At 40.9% G+C, this 20,248-nt stretch overlaps 1 protein-coding gene across 1 annotated transcript; it reads right to left on the reverse strand.

Annotated features, from left to right (window-relative positions):
* Window positions 1–2,120: 2,120 nt before the first annotated feature.
* Window positions 2,121–5,615, reverse strand: LOC147625877 (arginase-like). Its single transcript, XM_086817744.1, has 7 exons — window positions 5,577–5,615; window positions 5,298–5,479; window positions 5,040–5,199; window positions 4,267–4,522; window positions 2,823–2,859; window positions 2,623–2,733; window positions 2,121–2,384 (listed from the first exon to the last, which is right to left on the reverse strand). The coding sequence occupies exons 2-7, from the start codon at window positions 5,454–5,456 to the stop codon at window positions 2,121–2,123; spliced, it is 987 nt and encodes a 328-aa protein (XP_086673870.1). The 5' UTR covers window positions 5,457–5,479; window positions 5,577–5,615.
* Window positions 5,616–20,248: the final 14,633 nt, after the last annotated feature.

The raw sequence follows: 20,248 nt of genomic DNA on the forward strand, positions 1-20,248 counted from the left end.
TGCCGTTGTCACTAAATTTGTGTTTCTACCTCATTTGAACATTCTACAATTGAACTTCATTCATCCCTGCAAATAAATTGACCGTTCATTGAAAGCATCCCTTAGCCATAGCAATATTTAACTTTGGTGCTTTAGTGAATTTAGTTGAATTTTGGATGAGCAAAATGTTGGGCCTTGCAATTTTCAATACTTTTTTATGCTCATATGTCAAAGATCAAGAATTTGGGATGTGGCATCATTATTTGAAAAGCTATTAAAAATGTCTTAAGAAGAAACTCATATCAATACTTAAGAAACCTTAAGTGTTTAGCACAGTGTTTTTATCATATTTGTAAGATCAAACTTAGAATTTGTGAGGCTCGCTCCCACATGAAGACAAGTACATATACATGTTGTGAGTGCACAAGTTGTTATTTGATGATAAATATCACAAATATATATTTCCAAATCGCTTTCTAAGGATATGCTCGTTGTACTAGCATTAGGAGATTTTGATTCAAGCAATGTGTAGCTTGGTTAGGAGCATCTTTATTTCTTTTCATCTTTATCCTCGTTAGGGCACTTACTTTACTTAGCACCTTCTCCCTTTTGGTGATGTTGGCATAGGCAAGGCCTTTTTTTGGATTTCTGCTACAAGCTTTGTTAAGTGAACCTTGTGATTATAATGCTAATATATATGTGTATGTGTGAGTGTGTGAGTGTGTGCACGCACGTCGGGGTGCGTGTGTGTGTGCGCGTGCACGTGCGCGCGCATTTGTATGTATGTATACACATCTCATATACATATACATATACACATCGTAGACACATATAGATACACATGCATACATACATACATATATACATATGTACTTGCATGCATGTGTGTGTGTGTGTGTGTGTGTGTGTGGTACACACACACACACAGAGATATATATCCCATGAAAATTTCACAGACCCATTTTCAATGTAGATATCCTCCTTGCACCCATGGGCATTGAGCCTGTTTGGCTAACACAAGCAATCAAGGCCAAGACATGTCAACTTTAATCCCCCTCATTGCACCCAATAGGGGTGCCAATAGCATTGGTAGAATTATTATCTGTAAGTAAAGAAACCAACTTGAAAACAAAAGAACTTTATTTTTTGTATTGAGGAAAAAGTTTCGAAACCAACTTAAAAAAAGTGAATTGTTGGATTTATATACATATACCAATCTAATTTATAAAAACTTAGTTAAGGTAGTGTCATTCTAAGTGTTACATGTACATCCTTTCCCTACATGCATATTATTATGAACCAAAATTTTCCAATAAATCCTTGGTAATTATATATACATACATGCATGAATTCACACACACACACACACACACACACACACACATGCACGCGTGCTCTCTCTCTCTCTCTCTCTCTCCTCCCCCTTGTTTCTTTTGACAAATGGTATCTAAAAATTGTGTGTTGTTTAAATTTAGGTGTTATTTAGAAAATCCTCCTACTACTTGTAGTGTATTTGTGTAGAAATCTTTTAAATTTTATTTATGATTTTTATCTATTAAAATAGAGAAATTGTAATAACAAAAGCCACCAAAACATTCGAAAGACAAATCCTTTTAACTTTGTGCGTGTGTCTATTTGTAGTGTTACATGTTGGCCCTTTATCACATTATGAGTATTAAAAATAACACCTCTTTAGAATCCAGATGAAAATAAGATGCAACCACAAATATGCATGTTAATCGATTTGTCTTGATTATGAAAATGTGAATGTGTAATGAAATTTTCATTTTGTGATCAAATGAAATTATTTTCTTCAAAATCACTTATTTTTCCATAGATGGCACAAAGTAGGCCCTCTTTCTTTTGAACAAAGATATGTAGGAACACAATCATTACTAGAGCATTACCATGAATGAAAATGGCCACATGAATCACATGATTAACTTGACTAACATGAATGATTCTTAAAACATGCTTTTTCCACATAAGATTCAATGAGATAGTACTATCCCATTGATACATAGATTAGAATCCCTTGTAGGTAATTGGATGCATTCAATCTTTCAATGCTCATGTTTGCATAGTGTGAACATAATTTATTACTAAGATTGTTTGGCTATGATTATCTGGAGGGGTAATTTTCACATTTTTGACATCTTTGCAGTTAGTTCCCGCACAAATTTTGATGCCACCATGGCGGTCATATGATATGATGTGTCACGTTGAGGATTGTACTCCACAACATCGCCTGCAACAATGTCTCCCTTCAAGTGTTGTAAGATATTCATCACATCACGGAAGGAGAGTCCACTAGACTCTATGTGAGACACTCCTGGTGCAAAACCTGGGTCGAGGCAATCTACGTCAATGGATACGTACACACCTTTTGCACCCACGCCAAGCTCCTACAATACACAGTCCAACATGAACATAAATAATTTTGTCACATGGCAAATATGGTGATGAAACATAGTTGAATGTCTTTTCATGGTTTAAAATGGTTTTTTGCCACTTGAGTAGTAAAAGGTGGGCAAAATGTCCAAGTAAAGGTTGGACAAAAGGCCATATATGGATGCATCATCATTATCAAAATTAAGCTTGGAGCATTATTCTCAACTTAAGGCTGGGTAAGATGTGGCATACCAAATTCTCAAAAAATTCACGATGTTTTTCAAAATGCCTCATCTCATAAAGCTCCACTCCAAACCTCTCGGCTTGCGCCCTCCCCTCTTTGTTTATAAAACGTATTCCAACCTTTGCATTACAAAGAAAAGAGCAAAAAATTATTTGAATTTCTCTCACGTACTATTATAATGAAATGAAAGGAGAATATAAAAGCAAACCTGCAAAAGACGACGTGCATGGCCACCTTCCGTGAGTCTACACACGACTCACGGAGTCACGAGTCACAGGTTTCTCACAAACTCGTTGTTTGCCCGTGGACATGGAGTCTCTGGAGTCTGAGACTCAAGGACGGAAGAAGGCTGAGAAATTAGAATGAAGAAGAAGGCTGGACACTGCACAGTGCACACACTCGTTTTGCATACCTGGAAAGAGAAGTCGTAGCATAACTGGAGGCTAGCACTGAGCAGTGAGTGAGTGGACTGTAAGCGTCCTCGAGTGAGCGATAAGATAATGACTCGATAATTTATAGTTAATTTTATAAACGTTAGATTCTATAACGATTAAAAATAAACGTTTTAAAACGTTTAGATTCCATATTACATAACGTTTATTTTTTTTATTTACATTAAATTTTATAATATATATATAGTGTAAAAATATGGTATATAAAAAATTTTTATTTCAACCAATAAAGGTGAAGTACCGTTGACTCTTATAGTTTGAAAGGTATTTTGATTATTCCTTTTTTTATTAAAAGTTATCAAACCTTTTGTAAATTTACTATGAGACTAAAGGAAGTTGTAATATGTGTGTAGTCTACGTTATGACAAAGGGATCACTATTAAAAATTGAGCTACAAATAAACATGAGAATTTACATCATAGAATTAAGACATTAACTATTCAAATTTAAAACCTCTAGTGGCTCCCATGGGTCCAAAATGTATGTTAGAAATATTTTGTCATGTACATTAGTGCTAAGTAAGTTACTTGGCAACATTCTTTCGCAAACCCTAGGCATTATGATGGTTTATCTTTAACTATTGTCTAACCTTTTGTAACAAAGGGTGACAATAATTCCAAATGTCTTTTTTTTGACATTTTTTGCATATTTCATGGGTCCTTAGTACAATAATTCCAAATGTCTTTATGTTTGACTTTTTTGTATATTTCATGTGTCCTTAGTACTTATTGCTGATTACACGCCATTTAATTCATGTCGAGAGATAGGTGGTTAACTATCACACTATCTTGCCCAATGGAAAGTGTGAGACACTATACTCAAAGGTAATTTGTTGCAGCTTCATTTTAGTAACTACAATGAACTCAAATGCTTGAAAGGTTGTGTTTGGAGGAATTCCCATAGGAGGCTTCCTATATTAGAGTGCTCATCTAGGAAAGACTACCAATCTCACCTCCACCAAAATTTGCAAAGCTCATAATTGGCAAAAGACAAGCCATTTGGTGTTTCCTTTTACAAGGAAAATTGCGTTGGCTTTGTTATTCTTACATTAAATGCAAGTCTTGCATCATCATCTAGTTCTCAACCTAAATTCCCATGCAACCACATTTTAACAATTAGTTGTGAACACAACCCCTCCACAAAGCAAGAGTTAAATCACAACCACATTTTAACAATTAATTGTGAACACAACCCCTCCACAAAGCAATAGTTAAATCACAACAAGCACAAGATGAGAAGAGTCCATGTGGTAATAAATAAAGTAAAAGACAAGTAAAGTTAAGTAAACCATCACTTGAAACGTCTTTTAATTTCATGTCTACCTGATCCATGACCAGCTTCACAGAGTCAGAGACTGTCTTCATTAAGAGTTCATCTCCGATCCCAAGATTTTGCAACTCTTGGACTGGAAAATCCCCAACATCAGCTAAGACCCGTGGATCTGCCAAATCCTTCCCTGCATGGTTATGTGACAAGTCAGGAGGGAAGTTAGCATGAGCCTCTTCATGGAAGCATTGGTCCTTTGCAAGCATATTATGAAAGCATGAGGTATTTCTTGTACAAGAATATGAAAGCCTAAGGTATGTCATGACCGTCTCTTGAATCATAGTCGTGATAGAAGTTAGCATGAGCCTCTTTATGAAAGCATTGGTGCTTTTTGCAAGCATATTGTAAAAGCATAAGGTATTTCTTGTACAAGAATATGAAAGGGTAAGGTATTTCATAACCATCTCTTGAATCATAGTCACGACGAGTCAAAAATCCAAATTTGCAAGTTAAAAATGCAAACCTATTCATTAAAATGCTACGTACTATACATAGTCACGAAGAGTCAACATTCCAAATTTGCATAGCTCATGATGTGTCATATGAAGGTGCAACCACTTCCCCCAAGTGACGTTATGTGTCCTCTCCCCCCTAACCACTCATAAATGGAGGAAAGTAGCAAAATGAAAAGAGGTGAAGCACCCAACCTTCCTCGGTTGTGGAATTGGCACTTGCAGACCAAATGGCCTCTCGTACAAACAGAGGAGCAAAAGCCGTTCCTCGATGGTAAGAGGAGTTGTGGCCCAAAGGAAGTCCAAGAAGACAGGAGACTGCTTGTGCCCCACCAGCAGCATGCACAACCTCAGCCTGTACTAAGATAACAACTAACACACTAAGTCAGCAACAGGGATGATGGAATGCATGTTACTAAGAATTGGAAGCATTAGACGATATGATAAAATTGCCTTAGCCCTTGCGCGCTCGTGAAGGAGAGCTAGCGAAGCGTTTATGACACGATCCTGGGCATGGCGAGACGATGCTGTTACTGGGATGGTGTATCCGGAAAAGTTTCTCGCACGCAGCTGGGTCTCGAGCTTTCTCAGGTGCTGGGCAATCCTCATCATGGCTGCAAATCAATCAGAAACCTCTGCTACAAAGAAAATGGACAAGTCGTAAGCATGAAATCTCTGTTCCTACACAAACTGGTAAACTAGAGAGTAAAGGCATGGAAGCAAGGCGACCACCTTATAATAATGGTCTGCTAGTTGGTAATGTGAGCGATGGAGCAATTTCTGGAAATCGGAAGTGGAGATTATCTACTATCTAGAGTTGGTTACAAGTTAGGATTCCTGACTTCTGACAGAAACGGCTTGGCCGGCAATTTGATCACGAGGCCAAAATAAAAGCCTGAAACTTGACAACTTGTGCTTTGTAGTTTGGCTCGCAGAATTCGTACCTACTAGTACACATGCATGCGCGTTGCCAGTAGCGTTAAGTTTGTGTGTTCAGGCGTGCGAATACTTTGCCAGTAGCGAGACTCTCGTGCGTCGTGAATTGTGTGCAACTCTGACTCCTGCGCTTAATGCTCTTATAAAGGCCAACTTACGTAATATTTTTTTCATTTCTGGAAATCAGAAGTGGAGATTATCTACTATCTAGAGTTGGTGACGAGTCAGCGTTCCTGACTTCTGACAGAGACGGCTTGGCCGTCACGAGGCCAAAATAAAAGCCTGAAACTTGTACACTTGTGCTTTGTAGTTTGGCTCGCAGAATTTGTACCTAGTACACATGCATGCCCGTTGCCAGTAGCGAGACTCTCGTGCGTCGTGAATTTTGTGCAACTCTGACTCCTGCGCTTACAAGGGTACATGCTTTTGGGATAGCATATATAGCATCAGCACGTTACTTTGATTTTTGGCCCTCATAGAGTTAAGAGCTTGTTGGATTTGTTTGCAAACCAGCATGTGGCAAAGTTCGGGTTCACTTGTGCATGCAGGGCTGAGGTGTCAGCAAAGAGTTCCTTAACATATCAAAATCACCTACAGACATGGTTTTTCCTTGGGTCCTTGCTCTAGAATAGGGGCCAGCCCAAAATCCAATTTCCAAGTATGAGCTGCCAATGACAAGTTGGTTTACAAACCAAGCTGCTTGCGTGAACAAGCTCCAAGGATCTGAGGCAACTATTTCAAAGAGTTATGCATGTTGACTTTTCTTAATGCTGCTTAATGTTAGTTTAAATTCAAGTTAGTAGTAGTTTAGTTAATAGTCGTGAAGTATTTTATCTTATGTGAGATTATTTAAATGGGGTCTCCACTCATGTCCCAGCATTTTTAATGGTCCATGCACCGGAGTGATCGACTCTAAGGTGCTAGCGAATTCATGAGCTAGGGCACGGGTTTCCTCCGAGCGTCAAGGGCTCATAAGAGCCTGAGACCCTGGCTGGTCAAAAAAAAAAAAGGTCCATCCCCTCTCCACTTCTCTCCTCTCCTCTCTTTTTACTCATCTACCTGTTTCCATATTTATTCACCTTCACTTGCATTTTTCACTACCCCTTTCCTTCCACTTTTCCTTCCCTTTTACAAGTTATTGGAAAACATTACTGCCTAAGCTTGTTAAAAGCAAGACTATAGTGGTTTAGTCACCTTATTCACTTATGTTGGAGAGATGTAATTGCTTTTATTTTGTCAATGTTTACTATTTTAGTAATGATGTGGTTAGTATAAATTTTTAGTTAAATGTTAAATTAGATTATATGTGATGGCTTGTTTTGTCTTTTAGCTTGTATGACACCACCCTTTATTAAAAGCACATGCTATTATTTAAATGTAGGAAGAGGGTCCCGCACTTATATTTGATGGTCCATCCCCTCTTTCACTCTCTCCTCTCCTCTCTTTTCACTCATCTACCCTTCCCCATATTTATTCACATTCACCTACTTTTTTATATTTCCCTCTCCTTTCAACTTACACCCTTCATTTTGGTTTTACAACTTATTGGGAATTTTTATTGTAAATTTATTAGAGTTACTTTAAAGTTTCTCTAAATGGGAGCTTCGTGGTTGTGCCACCTTGAGACACAAAATGTAGACATAATGTCAATTGAAATAAGTGTTTCAATCCAATAATTAACTAGCATGTTTGACCTTGAAACCTAAATCACTTCACTCATTATTAATGACTATTTCATAATGAGAAGCAAGTCAGTTTGTCAACATCCATCTTCCGATTGTTTACACAAGTTTCAAATGCTACAAAAACTAGGCAAAATCAAGCACCTCCTAGCTCTTGTAGTGCATGGCTACAATGTGCTCCATGTAAGATATATAATATAAGCTAATTTTGTTTTATAAATTCTAAACACTTATATTTCTTCTATATGTACAAAAAGTTTCAAGAGAATTTGATATGAAGGTTAAGTGCACCATATAATAATGCCAATGTGAATTGTCAATTATTTCAATATTGAAATATAAAATGTAATGTCAAAAAGATGTTCAAATCAAAGTGCCCATAAAGATTGAATGTGCAATTTGAAGTTCATTATCAAATGAAAATAGCAATTTTCTTGTTTTAAAAGATAAATGTGCAAGTCTAGTCCATTTTCACGCAAAGTATAATGGTGTCACTTCATCTTTGGCCCATTGGCTTTGGATACCACAAACATCAATCTAGATTGTAAATATATCCACTATAAATGCTTGGGACTACTGTGGTTTTGTTCTAAGAACTTAGGTGAAATCTTGGCTAGTGTGAATCTGTAGCTTCATCATTGGTCTCCTAGTAGCCTAGATTGTTGGAATTAATGTATTAGTTAAGGCAGTGGAAAATGTGTAAGCAATAAGGGTTAATGGCATGTTTTCTGTTATTTAAGGTTTTTCCCTCAAACCACAATAAGTTGTTGAGTTAGTGATAGTGTGTGTGTTTCAACCCTAGTTGGGTTCCACACTAGGGTTTTGGCATGTTGGGTAGCCATTGTGCTCTCATTCTTGCATCTTGTAAATGAGTTATGTCTGCTTTATTCCATGCTTTTCTCTTGCTACATTTGGTATTAGAGTAGGCTTTGCCTTGCTCTCCCAAACATTGATTTCTTCTCTCACATTTTTTCCTCTTAAATACTTATGAAAATTCTCAAATGCTAAAGCAGCGCACTGCTTTAGAGATTCCTCTATCTGACAGCCAGGATGGCACAATAAATGTTGTTAGAGGGGGTAGGTAATAGCTAGCAGTAGCTGGTAGGCTACTGCTAAAGCGGCATACTGCTATGTATAGCGGTGCACTGCTTTACTAAAGCAGCACACTCTAGGCAGTTGACAGTTTTTCTGTGTCGACACAACTTTGGACTCTATCAGGGGGTTTTTTTGTTGTTTTTTGATCTATTTTGACACAAATGGACACACACAAACACACTCTAATGACCTATCACAAAAGAAATCATAAACAAACATTTTTTTCTACCGATTTGACCTTTTTCCTACGATGTGACACCTAGAACCGGTCACTTCAAACGTCAAATCACAACTAAAAAAGAGATTTCGTACTAGTTTTTCTTGATTTTGACAACAATCAATCAAAAGCTAACCTTTCTACACAACTTTCAACAACAAACAAAACTCCTATCACCTTCAAATCTCTCCAAACTCACAAAAACGGTCTATACTCTAGCTCAAGCTTCTAAGCTCGAATCGGGTGGATAACGATGGAACGATTGGTATTGGTGGAGCGTACCTGACTAGTATCCGTAGCAATGGCACCAAAAATGTTAAGTCTTCTATGTATGCGACTCACATGTCATTGGGGATTGTCCAAGCATGCCGCAAGTGAGTGCTCAACTCATTGCTACTTCTAGGTAGGAGCCAACCTCGTAATCGGTTCTACGAATGTCACGTTCGCAGCTCCCAACTTGTTGCAAATGCGATTTCGCTTGGAGAGGAGAGGGAGAGGGAAAGAGAGAAGATGGCATACTCGTGAGCGTGGGTGAAGGGGAAACCGTGGACGTAGCAATCGCATGAGACCATAGAAGGAAAGAAAGCATGCAAGAAATCCAACACCCTTAAGGGAGTGGAGGGAAGCTTGAGCTCTTTGCATTCAACGTGGTATCCAACAAGTGAAGACTAAAGTCAAAGACTGCCTTTTATACAAGTACCTTTTTTCAAGGGAGGACTAACCCTTTCCATCTCTTGCACTCTCTCAAGCTCTAATTCTCCTAGCTAGTGGCGCAATGTGCGACCACCCTACTCTAGCTTCCCTCATTTTCTTTTTAGCTCTCTATGTACATGGCCGAATCGGCAAAAATTGTAAGTACATATATTACAACATGGTGGGCTGCCAAAAGGTTAACACACCCTAAGACCCATTTCAAGTTTGGTACCAATTAGACAAGTGACATATCAATGTCATTGGCCGACGCATAATCTTCCTTCACATACGTAACATGCATGTGGAAATTGGGCATTTGGCCTTTCCGACTAGACATACGGGGTCCAATTCTCTTTATACTTGGCAAGATCAAGGAAACCACTCAACTTAAGAACAGTTCCAAGTTTGGTACCAATCGGATAAGTGCATATATCAATGTCGTTGGCCAGCCCGTATTTTTCCTTCACATACGTACCATGCATATAGAAATTGGGGCATTTGCACTTCCCGATTGGACATATGGCATCCAATCCACTTGATACATGTCAAGATCATGGAAAACACTCACCTTAACACCCCTGCCAATTTTGGTACCAATCAGAGACTTGCACATATCAATGTTGTTGGCCAACGTGTAATTTTCCTTCACATACATACCACGTGTATGGAAATTGAGCCATTTGTCCTTCCCAATTGGACATACGATGTAAGATGCTCTTGATACTTGTCAAGATCATGTAAAAAACTCACCTTAAAATCCATGCCAAATTTGGTACCAACCGAATAAGTGCACATATCAATGTCGTTGGCCGACCCACATTTTTCCTTCACGTAAATACCATGTATATAGAAATCGGGGCATTTGGCCTTCCCGATAGCAGATAAGAGGTTCGTTGCACCGGTGGTGCGGTCCCGCTAGTTCCTGCGTTTGCTTCTAACACGACCCACAGACCTTCAAAACTCTCTTGTATGCACCATATTTATCCATGGCCGTCTGTGTAGTCACATTGAACAAGCCGCCTCGGAGACAACAGTGGGACAATTTTAGAACCAACGATTCTTGACGTTTTCTGCAGGTAGCGGAGCATCCACGACAAGGCGTGGGGATCCTTAGCCGGCCTGTTTCATCATTGAATTCCATGTTTTTGTAAGCACTGTTGCAATGCTAGTGATGAATTTCGAAGTGTAATTTTTTAAAAATAAAAATAAATTTTGTGCCTTCTCTCTTCTCTTCTCTCTATCTATTAAGGACGGATCAGCTCTACGCCACGTGGAACTATGTGGTGATCTAGTGAACATTCCTTTGACACGTGTCGTACAATAGAACCGTCAACCCAACCGCTCCTTCGGAGTCGCGGCCAAAAGGTTCCTGGCCCAAGGAAGCCCCCGACAATGTCATCGTGGCTGTTGGTGCCTGCGCTAAAAATCTTCCTCTTGATATGGGCATCCCAGAATTCGGCCTTAGCCTAGAACTCGCTGAATTCAACCCCTCCAAAAAAGAAAAAAGACCCTCAGCCCCAAACACAAGTTAACATAGACTTGCCGCAAACGAACGACGACTCAGCCAACAAAGGACCTGCGCCGCCCGAAGACAGCCTAAGGCCTTGACGCTGAAGAGCAGATTAATGCTCGGAATGTATTCACAAAAAGCATCGATGGAACGATGGACGTGTCTAGAATATAACCGCGACAACGATTTGACCACCCAGATCCTGCGCCAAATGAATTTTCAAACGTTGCAAAGCTCGATTGCCTTCCATGTGAGCAAGGAGTTTTCATTGGTATGTGTATTCCAGCCCTCACACATCCATTGGCACTGCAATTTTACCGGCTGAGAGTGTGCGAGAACAAGCTTTTTGTAACTAGAGCCACTGTCCACAATTCTGTGTCCCGGCCGCTATTACAAGTCTAAATAACATCGGGATTCTTCAACGCTTTGCAAGGAAACACCCTCTCCTCACATATCCATCGATGCAATTCCTTTAACGACTCCTCAAGATATTAGGGAAAGGCCTCCGGGAGGCCAGAAGGCGACCGACGGCAACCGGGGGCCTTCTTGCCGACCGGTGGCCTTAACCGTGTCGTCAAGGGTCTGGGCGAGCTGGGAGGCCCATTTCCTCCCGTCGATGGCGACCTGTGAGACTATTCTGCCAGTCTTGCCGGTATTCCAGCGAGCCCAGGACCTTGACACATTGGGGCTACTCTCTTCCACAAAAAGACAATAGCAAGCGGCAAGTCAAAGCCATCTCGAACTACTGTGGCGTACATTCTTCTATGTAATGACCGTTTTTATATGAATGTGTGAGGCAATGATGTGTACCCATAAGCAAGCGGTATCATTTAAGTACAATAGGACAGGTATGTAGAGCTTATGAGGACGTAATGCTGACGTCCGAAAGTTCTTTATCATAAAAGAAATCCGCGTCTTGAGACAATGGGTTATCAACGTCTGTAACAAGGTCACACAGGTAGCCCAAGAGGAGACGGAGGATTCGGCACAGAGCACGAATCAGGAGAGTAGGTAGAAACCAAGAGGGATTCGATGTCGTAGCTCGCGGCATAATAGAGAGAAAGCACAACTCGATGATCTTATCAAGATCCAATCTTTGCTGGCGTCAATCCTGGGCGATGAGTTGCAATCACAGTACCTGAAGCAACGAGAAGAGGTCGATCAGCTCATCAAAATTTGGGTAATCTTTTTGTCCATTCTTTGAAATCATGTTTTGCCAATCCTTGCGTCGGAATTTGATTTTTGGAATTTCGACCTTTGGATCTGATGGTGGAACGGTCTTCAGGGAGAGCGGATGAGACAAGCGCTCGAGGAAAAACGGCAGCAGCACACCAGAGCATTATTGACCTTAATCAAGGAAAGTGTATGGAGGCGGCTAAAGAAAAAGGACGTGGAGGTTGAGAGAATAGGCCGCAGGAATTGGGAATTGGAGGAGCGTGTGAAACATCTCAGTCTAGAATCCCAGCTCTGGCAGAACTTGGCCAAGAACAATGAGGCTATGGTCTCCAATCTCAGAAGCAATCTGGAGCAAGTAGTAGCACAGAGCAGGGAACAAAGCAAGGAAGGATGCGGGGAGAGTGATGTGGATGATGCAATTATGGAGAGTCAGGTGATGCTCATGGGTGATGCTTATGCCCGCACTGTGAAAGAGAACAGGGACCTCAAGGAGCAATGATCTCAAGCTGACAATGTGGAAGAAGGATGATTTACTCCATGTAAACCTAGGTCTTGCATTCTTTGGGGCTCCACATAGAGGACACTCAGTTCGACGAGTGTCACATTCTTTATACAGGCAAAGATGTGTGCAAGGAAGGAGGAGAATGCACACGCTATTCGTTCTACACATATGCATACATAAATACACATGCACATGCATACACAACACGCACATAGGTAGGGGGTTGCACACATAAACATACACACACTTGAAAGGGTGTACACAAATGCACATACATCTGCATATGCAAGCACACACTCACGCGTACAAGCGTTGCGCGCACGCACACACACACACACACACGTAGGTGAATATGCACAAATGTACATGCAGATAATTGTTATATATACACATAGCAAAACACACATGCGCACATTCACGCATACACCACACACACATACATATATGCATGTGCGTACATAGGCACGGGGCATACACATGTACATGCACATGCATACACAACATACACATAGACAGGGGGTGCATAAACATACTCATACACAAACATGCAAGTGTGTGGAAACATGCACGTATGCACGTGTGCATATACACATACACACGCACACACCACACACATGTACACACACAACAAGGAAAAGCGGTCACATGTACGTGTGCATATACACATACACATGTACACACACAACAAGGAAAAGCGGTCACATGTGCGTGCGTAGACACGTTTTCTGGTCTGGGTAGTAAAGTTACGGGAGCGTCTATTCACGCCGCTATTTATGCACCTATCGACAAGCATTTATTTATGCTGCTAAAGTGTAGTTGGACGCACATATAGATGAGTGTATAGACACGCTCACAGACAAGAAAATGCACAATGCACACAGGGCACTTTTTGCGTGTCTATACACGCGTGTATATTGGCATCTATATGACAACTAGATGCGTGGATAGACACAGACCGTAACTGCGCTTATAGACACGACTCAAAATTTGTAAATAAAAAAAAAGCAACATGCTCATATTTCATACCCTTTGCTCATACATGCATGCATTGTATTTAATGCAACCAACATCAATGCATTGAGTATAATTCGCATGATTCCGTGCACGAGTTAAGAGACGAAGCAGATTTAGTTGTCTTATACAAGCCCATGATTACAATTTCGAATAAAAGATTTTGAGTCCACAACATTAGACGCATGTAAACCATCCATGCACGAGAAGTTGAATACAAACATTACAAAAGTGTTTATATATATTGCCCAAAAAAAGGCTTGTACATACATACACATGTGGCCTCAAGTACGAAAAGTGATAAAGCCTTAAATAAGATCCAGCCACATGTGGCTTCTTCAAGTACAAAAAATAGTGGCTTTGTAGGTTTGTACATACATGCACGTGTGGCTTGAAGTACAAAAAAATAGTAATGCCTAAAGCCACATCCAGCCATATATGGCTTCAAGTACAAAAAATAGTTGCTTCTATCTAGCACTACATCTACTACTAGTCGGAGTCTCTCTCTCCTCACTCTCGGAGCTTTCTTCGGCGCCTTCATCTGGATTGCCTCCTTCTGTCTCTGTATATCAAGTTGCAATCTGACACAAAGAGCATATGCATGTATTAGATTAAATCAACAACTGACTAAGAAATCACATAAATGCAAGTCACATTGAGATCCATACTTACAAATTCAGCCCCCCATGACACTCCATATTGCTCCATCTGGATCCGTCGTGCGTCCCAGTGCTACTAGCCTTGTTTCTTCCATGGCAGCTTTCTTTGCTTGCTTCCACTCGCGTCTATGAGCAGTGGCAAGCTAGCTCTTTGGAGCATGTCCTTGCTCTATCCTGGCCAACTTGTCTCTTGAGCAAGGACCTCTTATTGGCAAGTCTTGTCGGCAAAGACATGATCCAAAGGGCTAGCCAAACAACGCTCATAGGCACGAATGGGAGCAAGAAAAGAAGGCTATCATAGAATAGAGGACATGATTTATTATATATTTCTTTGATATACAATGTGCATAGCTACAAGAGAGGGCTTAGGGTATAGCATCCGACTTTATTATATATTTCTTTGATGTACAATGTGCAAAAAAGAGCTTGAGGTATAGGGTACAAAAAAAAGAGCTTAGGGTATAGGGTACAAAAAAGAGCTTAGGGTACAAAAAAGAGACGAGAGGGGTTTAGGCTCAGGGTCACTACATAACTAATGCACAAGAAAGCTAACTAGTAATTAAGAGCTGAGTGCTACTCGTGGAGTGCTCTCGCCGCGCAAAGAGTTTCTACGATCTTTTGGGTCTCCCCAAGAAGATGTGCATGTAGTCCTTGGTGTCAGGCTACTCTCATTGTGATGCTCATCGCGATGATAAGCTCCGCGTACTAGCTTCCCAATCAAAAAAGAAAGGTACCCAACGAGTATACGGTACCCCCAATCACTACACCACACAATAAATATGAGGGAGACATATGCACACACAGCACTGGGGGGTTAGGATTAAAACATATGCAAGATAGAAAAAGAACACATAAATAATGGATGGGAAAAAAAATTTAAGTGAATGGAAGAGGGAAGGGGGATGGGGAAGAACCCAATCCCAGCCCCAAACTATCTCGGGTTCAAGGGGTAACGCATCTAGAAACGCGTCAATAAGCACGACTGTACTGTCAAACAGTAGCACCATTTGACGCGCTAATTGGCGCCCTACAGTTCAAATTTTCTCTGCCGACTGAGCGTGATGGGGACTGTCACCCACAATCCAAACACCAAAAAGGAAATAACATGTGCACAAAGGACCACCACAAAAGACAACATTGCAATAGCTAAACCCCAAAAACACGTATAAAAAAGGAATCAAGTGGCACACCTTGGAAAGGTATGAGTCAACGAGTTCCAAGTCCTCTTTGATTCTTGATCTTCCTTTCCCGGTCCTCGTATGAGTGCTCACACTTGAGGTGGGAGGTAAAAAGGTGTGGGGGTATGAATAGTGTGGAGGTATGGAGGTGTAGAGATGGGAGGGTTGACGACGGCAAAATGTGTAGTGAAGAATGAGCCACTGGCGTAGGGTTATAACATAGTAGTGCATCTATACACGCGTATAACACCTCGTCAATATGACAATGTATACGCGGCTATAGATGCATGTTTATATGCGGTATTTGGCATAGTAGACGCGCTTATAAATGCACTAATAGACTGTGGAGACGCACTGATAGCCGCATATCATACTTGGTAAAGATCATGGAAACCACTTGCCTTAAGGACCCTGTCAAGTTTGGTGCCCATCGGACAAGTTCACATACCAATATCGTGGGCCGATGCATATTTTCCCACACCTACGTAGCATCACTACTACAGAAACACCGATTATCGTCGTTCTTTTCATCAAAAAATACAAAGAAGATGATTTTCTTTTGACCAGAAAAATGATGGTATGTTAGACGGCATAACCGACGGTATCTTCGACGGTATAATTGATGCACAATACCATCGAACATACCATCGACAATACCAAATATGATACCATCAAATATACCATCTCTGCTACCATCTAATATACCGTTGATTGTGTTGCCATATATATATAGGCAGTGATGTGTGTGAACACACTTAGGACCGCCGGGGCACTTTTTCCCTCTTTAGGAGGTTTTTTCCCCCGGCTTGTATATACGCCCATTCTTCTAGGGCTAACTGATCTTTTGTACATTGACACAATCTAATACACTTTGTGTTGTGTGCATTCTTGCTTCTTCTTCTCCAAGCTTTGTGTGCTTTCCTGCAACCCTAATTCCAACAATTGGTATCAGAGCAGGCATCGACTCCCAGGGCTACGCCGCCAGCACCCTCCGACTCACGTTCTTCGATTGAGGTGAGTTTTCATGAGCGCTTGCAAGTCCCTATACTCTGCGTCTGAGGTCGTTTCAGGCTCCGTTTTTGCATTTCAAGTTCTGCACAGGTGTTTTCGTCATTTTCTGCAGAAATTTCGACAGTGCAGTTTTCTGCAAAACAGGCATACGTGTTCTATTGTGGACCGTGCTACATAGCACAAGTTGTCTTCTGTTCAGTCTTTGCTTCATTACAGGTAGCTTTTGTATCAGTTTCAGTCAGTGGCCATGGCTGATAACAGCAATGATGTATTTCACATGTTGTCTGCTGATGGATGGAGACAGCAACTACCCACTTTGGGCATACATGATGCAGCATGTTTTGGTTGCAAAAGGAGTATGGAACATTGTGCAGGGTACGGATGTACGTCCAGGTTCTGTGGATGTAGGATCTGTTGAGGATGTTGCAGGTTCTAGCAACTCTACTGTTGCTGCTGTTTTACCCACTACTGAACAAGCTCGTTTGGGATAGTAAAGATGCGCAGGCTCATGCCTTGATTACACTTTCTGTCAAACGTAACATCACCCCACATATTCGTTCAGCTAAAACAGCAAAACAGGCTTGGGATATTCTAGCTGGTTTGTATGCAGGTCGTAACGAGGCAAAAATCGCTTACCTGCGTAAAGAGCTAGAATTGAAGATTATGCAAGAAGATGATGACATGAATGTTTTTCTTACTGAGATTAAAGATCTCAAAGAACAGTTGATTTCTGCAGGTGAGATTATTCCTGATCATTCTCTTGTGCAGACTGTTCTTGATGCTTTACTAGAGATATATCAGACTTTTGCTTCCACGTGGAGACTTCTTAATGAGGACAGACCTGATGCTGTCAAGTATGATACTTTAGTCAACAAACTCTTGCAAGAAGCGTAGTCCAGGCAAAACAGGGCCAGGCAGCGTGCAGTTGATCAAGCATTTATTGCTGCCCAGCAGCAGCAGCAGAGAAGGAGTGGTAAGGCAGCCCCTTCCACTGTTTCTTCTCCTATTAGTAGGTCTGCAACTTCTTCTCCTTCCACAGGTAGCAACAATAAGTCTGAGAAGGCTCTTGATAAAGGCAAGAAAAAGACTAGGTGCAACTATTGTAAGGCAAATGATCATGTCATTAAGAATTGCCCTAAGCTAAAGGCTAAAGAGGCAAAGAAGAAAGAGTCAAATGCAGCGACAATAGCGGATGCTTCTACAAATGCAGATTCTGCAAATGTTGTGCAGGATACAGAATGGGCGTTTAGCGTGTATTGCCAGTATGACCCATCTGTACATGATGCATGTTTGGCTGTTTCTGTTGACTCTCATGTTTGGTATTTTGACAGTGGTGCTACAAAGCACATTACCTCGCATCGTGATATGTTCACTTCTCTTGAGGCTGTCCCTAATGGGAATACTGTCACATGTGCCAATAATGCTTCTTACCCAGTGAAGGGCATTGGTAAAATTATGCTTACTGCTGCAAATGGCAGGGCTTTCACACTTTCAGATGCTTTGTATGTGCCAGGGATAAAGAAGAATCTATTGTCTGTCTCTGCGCTTGCTAGACTTGGACTTGTAGTCAAATTTGTGGATGACAGATGTACTGTTCATGATTTGACTTCTGGTGATACGATTATTGTATCTGGCACCTTGTTTCGTGGGCCGTATAGGCTCAATTCTTATGACAAGTGTGTAAAAGATTCAGCAAATGCAGTTTCTGATGAAAAGGCAGTTTCAGATGCAAAACTATGGCATGCTCGTTTTGGTCATCTGAACTTTGCTAGTTTGCTGTGTTTGCAGAAATTTGATATGGTTGCTTCATTGCCCCCTCTTGAGGCACCATTGAAACATGTTTGTGAAGGCTGTATTTTGGGCAAAATGCAGCGTTCTGCGTTTCCAAAGGATGGTTCTGTGTGGGCCACTCGCAAATTGCAACTTGTACATAGTGATGTATGTGGGCCTATGCAAACTCCGTCATTTGGTAAACACTTGTACTTCGTGACTTTCATTGATGATTACTCAAGGCATGCATGGGTATATCCATTGAAGGCAAAGTCCGAAGTGTTTTTGTGCTTCAAACAGTTTTTGCTTATGGTTGAAAATGTATCCAATTGTAATGTGGGCACCCTCCGTTCTGATCGAGGGGGGGAGTACATGTCTAAAGAGTTTGATGCATTTCTAGCTAGTCGTGGGATAAAACACCAATGTACAGTGCCGTATACCCCTCAGCAAAATGGTGTTGCTGAGAGGGAAAACAGGTCACTTATGGAGATGGCATGATGTATGGTCAAGAGCCAAGCTTTGCCACATGCGTTTTGGCTTGAGGCTGTCATGTGTGCTGCATATGTACTCAACAGGTGTCCTACTAAGGCCTTGCAGTCTATTACTCCATACGAAGCTTGGCATGGCAGGAAGCCTTCTATTGGTCACTTACGTGTCTTTGGTTGCTTGACCTATGCTTTAGTGCCTCTGCAACAACGCACAAAATTGGATGATAAGGCTGTCAAATGCATTTTTGTTGGTTACAGTGCTGAGAGCAAGGGTTACAGATTGTATCATCCGTAGTCAAAGCGTATCTTGTTTAGTCGAGATGTTGTTTTTGTGGAAGATGTTGTGCAGCCTTTGTTATCATGTACCAAAGAGACAGGTGTGAGCTCACGGGATGTATTTGATACATTGTTGCCTCTGTTTACAGATGGGAATTCAAATGTAAGTCCTAATGAGATAAATATTCAGCCTATGCAGATTTCAAACGACATCATAGATCAGCCTATTTCTGATGCAGATTTACAGGATGTAATTTCTGAGGGTAGGGCTGAAAATGAGCAGGCTAGAGGTATGCCTAAATGGCTGGTGCAAACCTTGCGTGATAGTAAAATTGATGCACCTATATCTAGTCGTACTCGTTCAGGTTTTCAGCATGCCTCTTATGCATCAGATTGTTATGCTTTGGCTGTGTCTAGTATGTGTGAAGAGGAAGAACCTCTTTCATTTGATGAGGCACAAAAATCAAAAAATTGGTTGGCTGCAATGCAAACTGAATATGATGCTATAATCAAGAATGGTACATGGTCTTTGTGTGATTTGCCTATTGGTAAAAAGGCCATTGGATGTAAGTGGGTTTTTAAGTTGAAACGAAAGCCAGATAGCAGTGTTGATCGCTATAAGGCTAGACTTGTTGCAAAGGGTTATGCTCAAGAAAAGGGCATTGATTTTGATGAGACCTTTGCTCCCACTTGTCGTATGACTACCATTCGTAGCATTTGTGCATTGGCAGCTCATAATGGTTGGAATGTACATCAGCTGGACATAAAGATTGCGTTCTTGAATGGAGATTTGCATGAGGTGTTGTATGTATCGCAGCCTCGTGGTTTTATTCAAAGAGGGCAAGAAAACAAAGTGTGCAGGTTGAAAAAGGCTTTATATGGTTTAAAGCAAGCTCCACGAGCTTGGTATGAAAAGATACATGCATATTTGATTGCACATGGATTTCAGAATAGTCCAACAGAAAGCACTTTGTATGTTAAACGTGTGGATGGTGTACATCTAATCATTGCTCTCTATGTCGATGACATGCTGCTCACATGACCAAATGAGAGTCATATTGCTGATTTTAAGGCTGATTTGAATGCCTCTTTTGAGATGTCAGATTTGGGGCATTTGCATCATTATTTGGGGATACAATTTAAGCAGTGTGATGGAGGTATTGCTTTGTGTCAGACAAAGTATATTGAGACATTGTTGCG

This window comes from Cibotium barometz, chromosome 23 (assembly GCF_041138505.1).
Source record: "Cibotium barometz isolate CiBa-2024 chromosome 23, ASM4113850v1, whole genome shotgun sequence".
Lineage (NCBI taxonomy): Eukaryota > Viridiplantae > Streptophyta > Polypodiopsida > Cyatheales > Cibotiaceae > Cibotium > Cibotium barometz.

Excerpts from the sequence above, each read along its gene's own strand:
- LOC147625877 (XM_086817744.1), bottom strand. The coding sequence starts at position 5,456 with ATGATGAGGATTGCCCAGCACCTGAGAAAGCTCGAGACCCAGCTGCGT. Across the intron at positions 5,200-5,297 it reads ACGAGCGCGCAAGGGCTAAG|GCTGAGGTTGTGCATGCTGC; the intron begins GCAATTTTATCA and ends ATCTTAGTACAG. Across the intron at positions 2,385-2,622 it reads GTGAATTTTTTGAGAATTTG|GAGCTTGGCGTGGGTGCAAA; the intron begins GTATGCCACATC and ends TGTGTATTGTAG.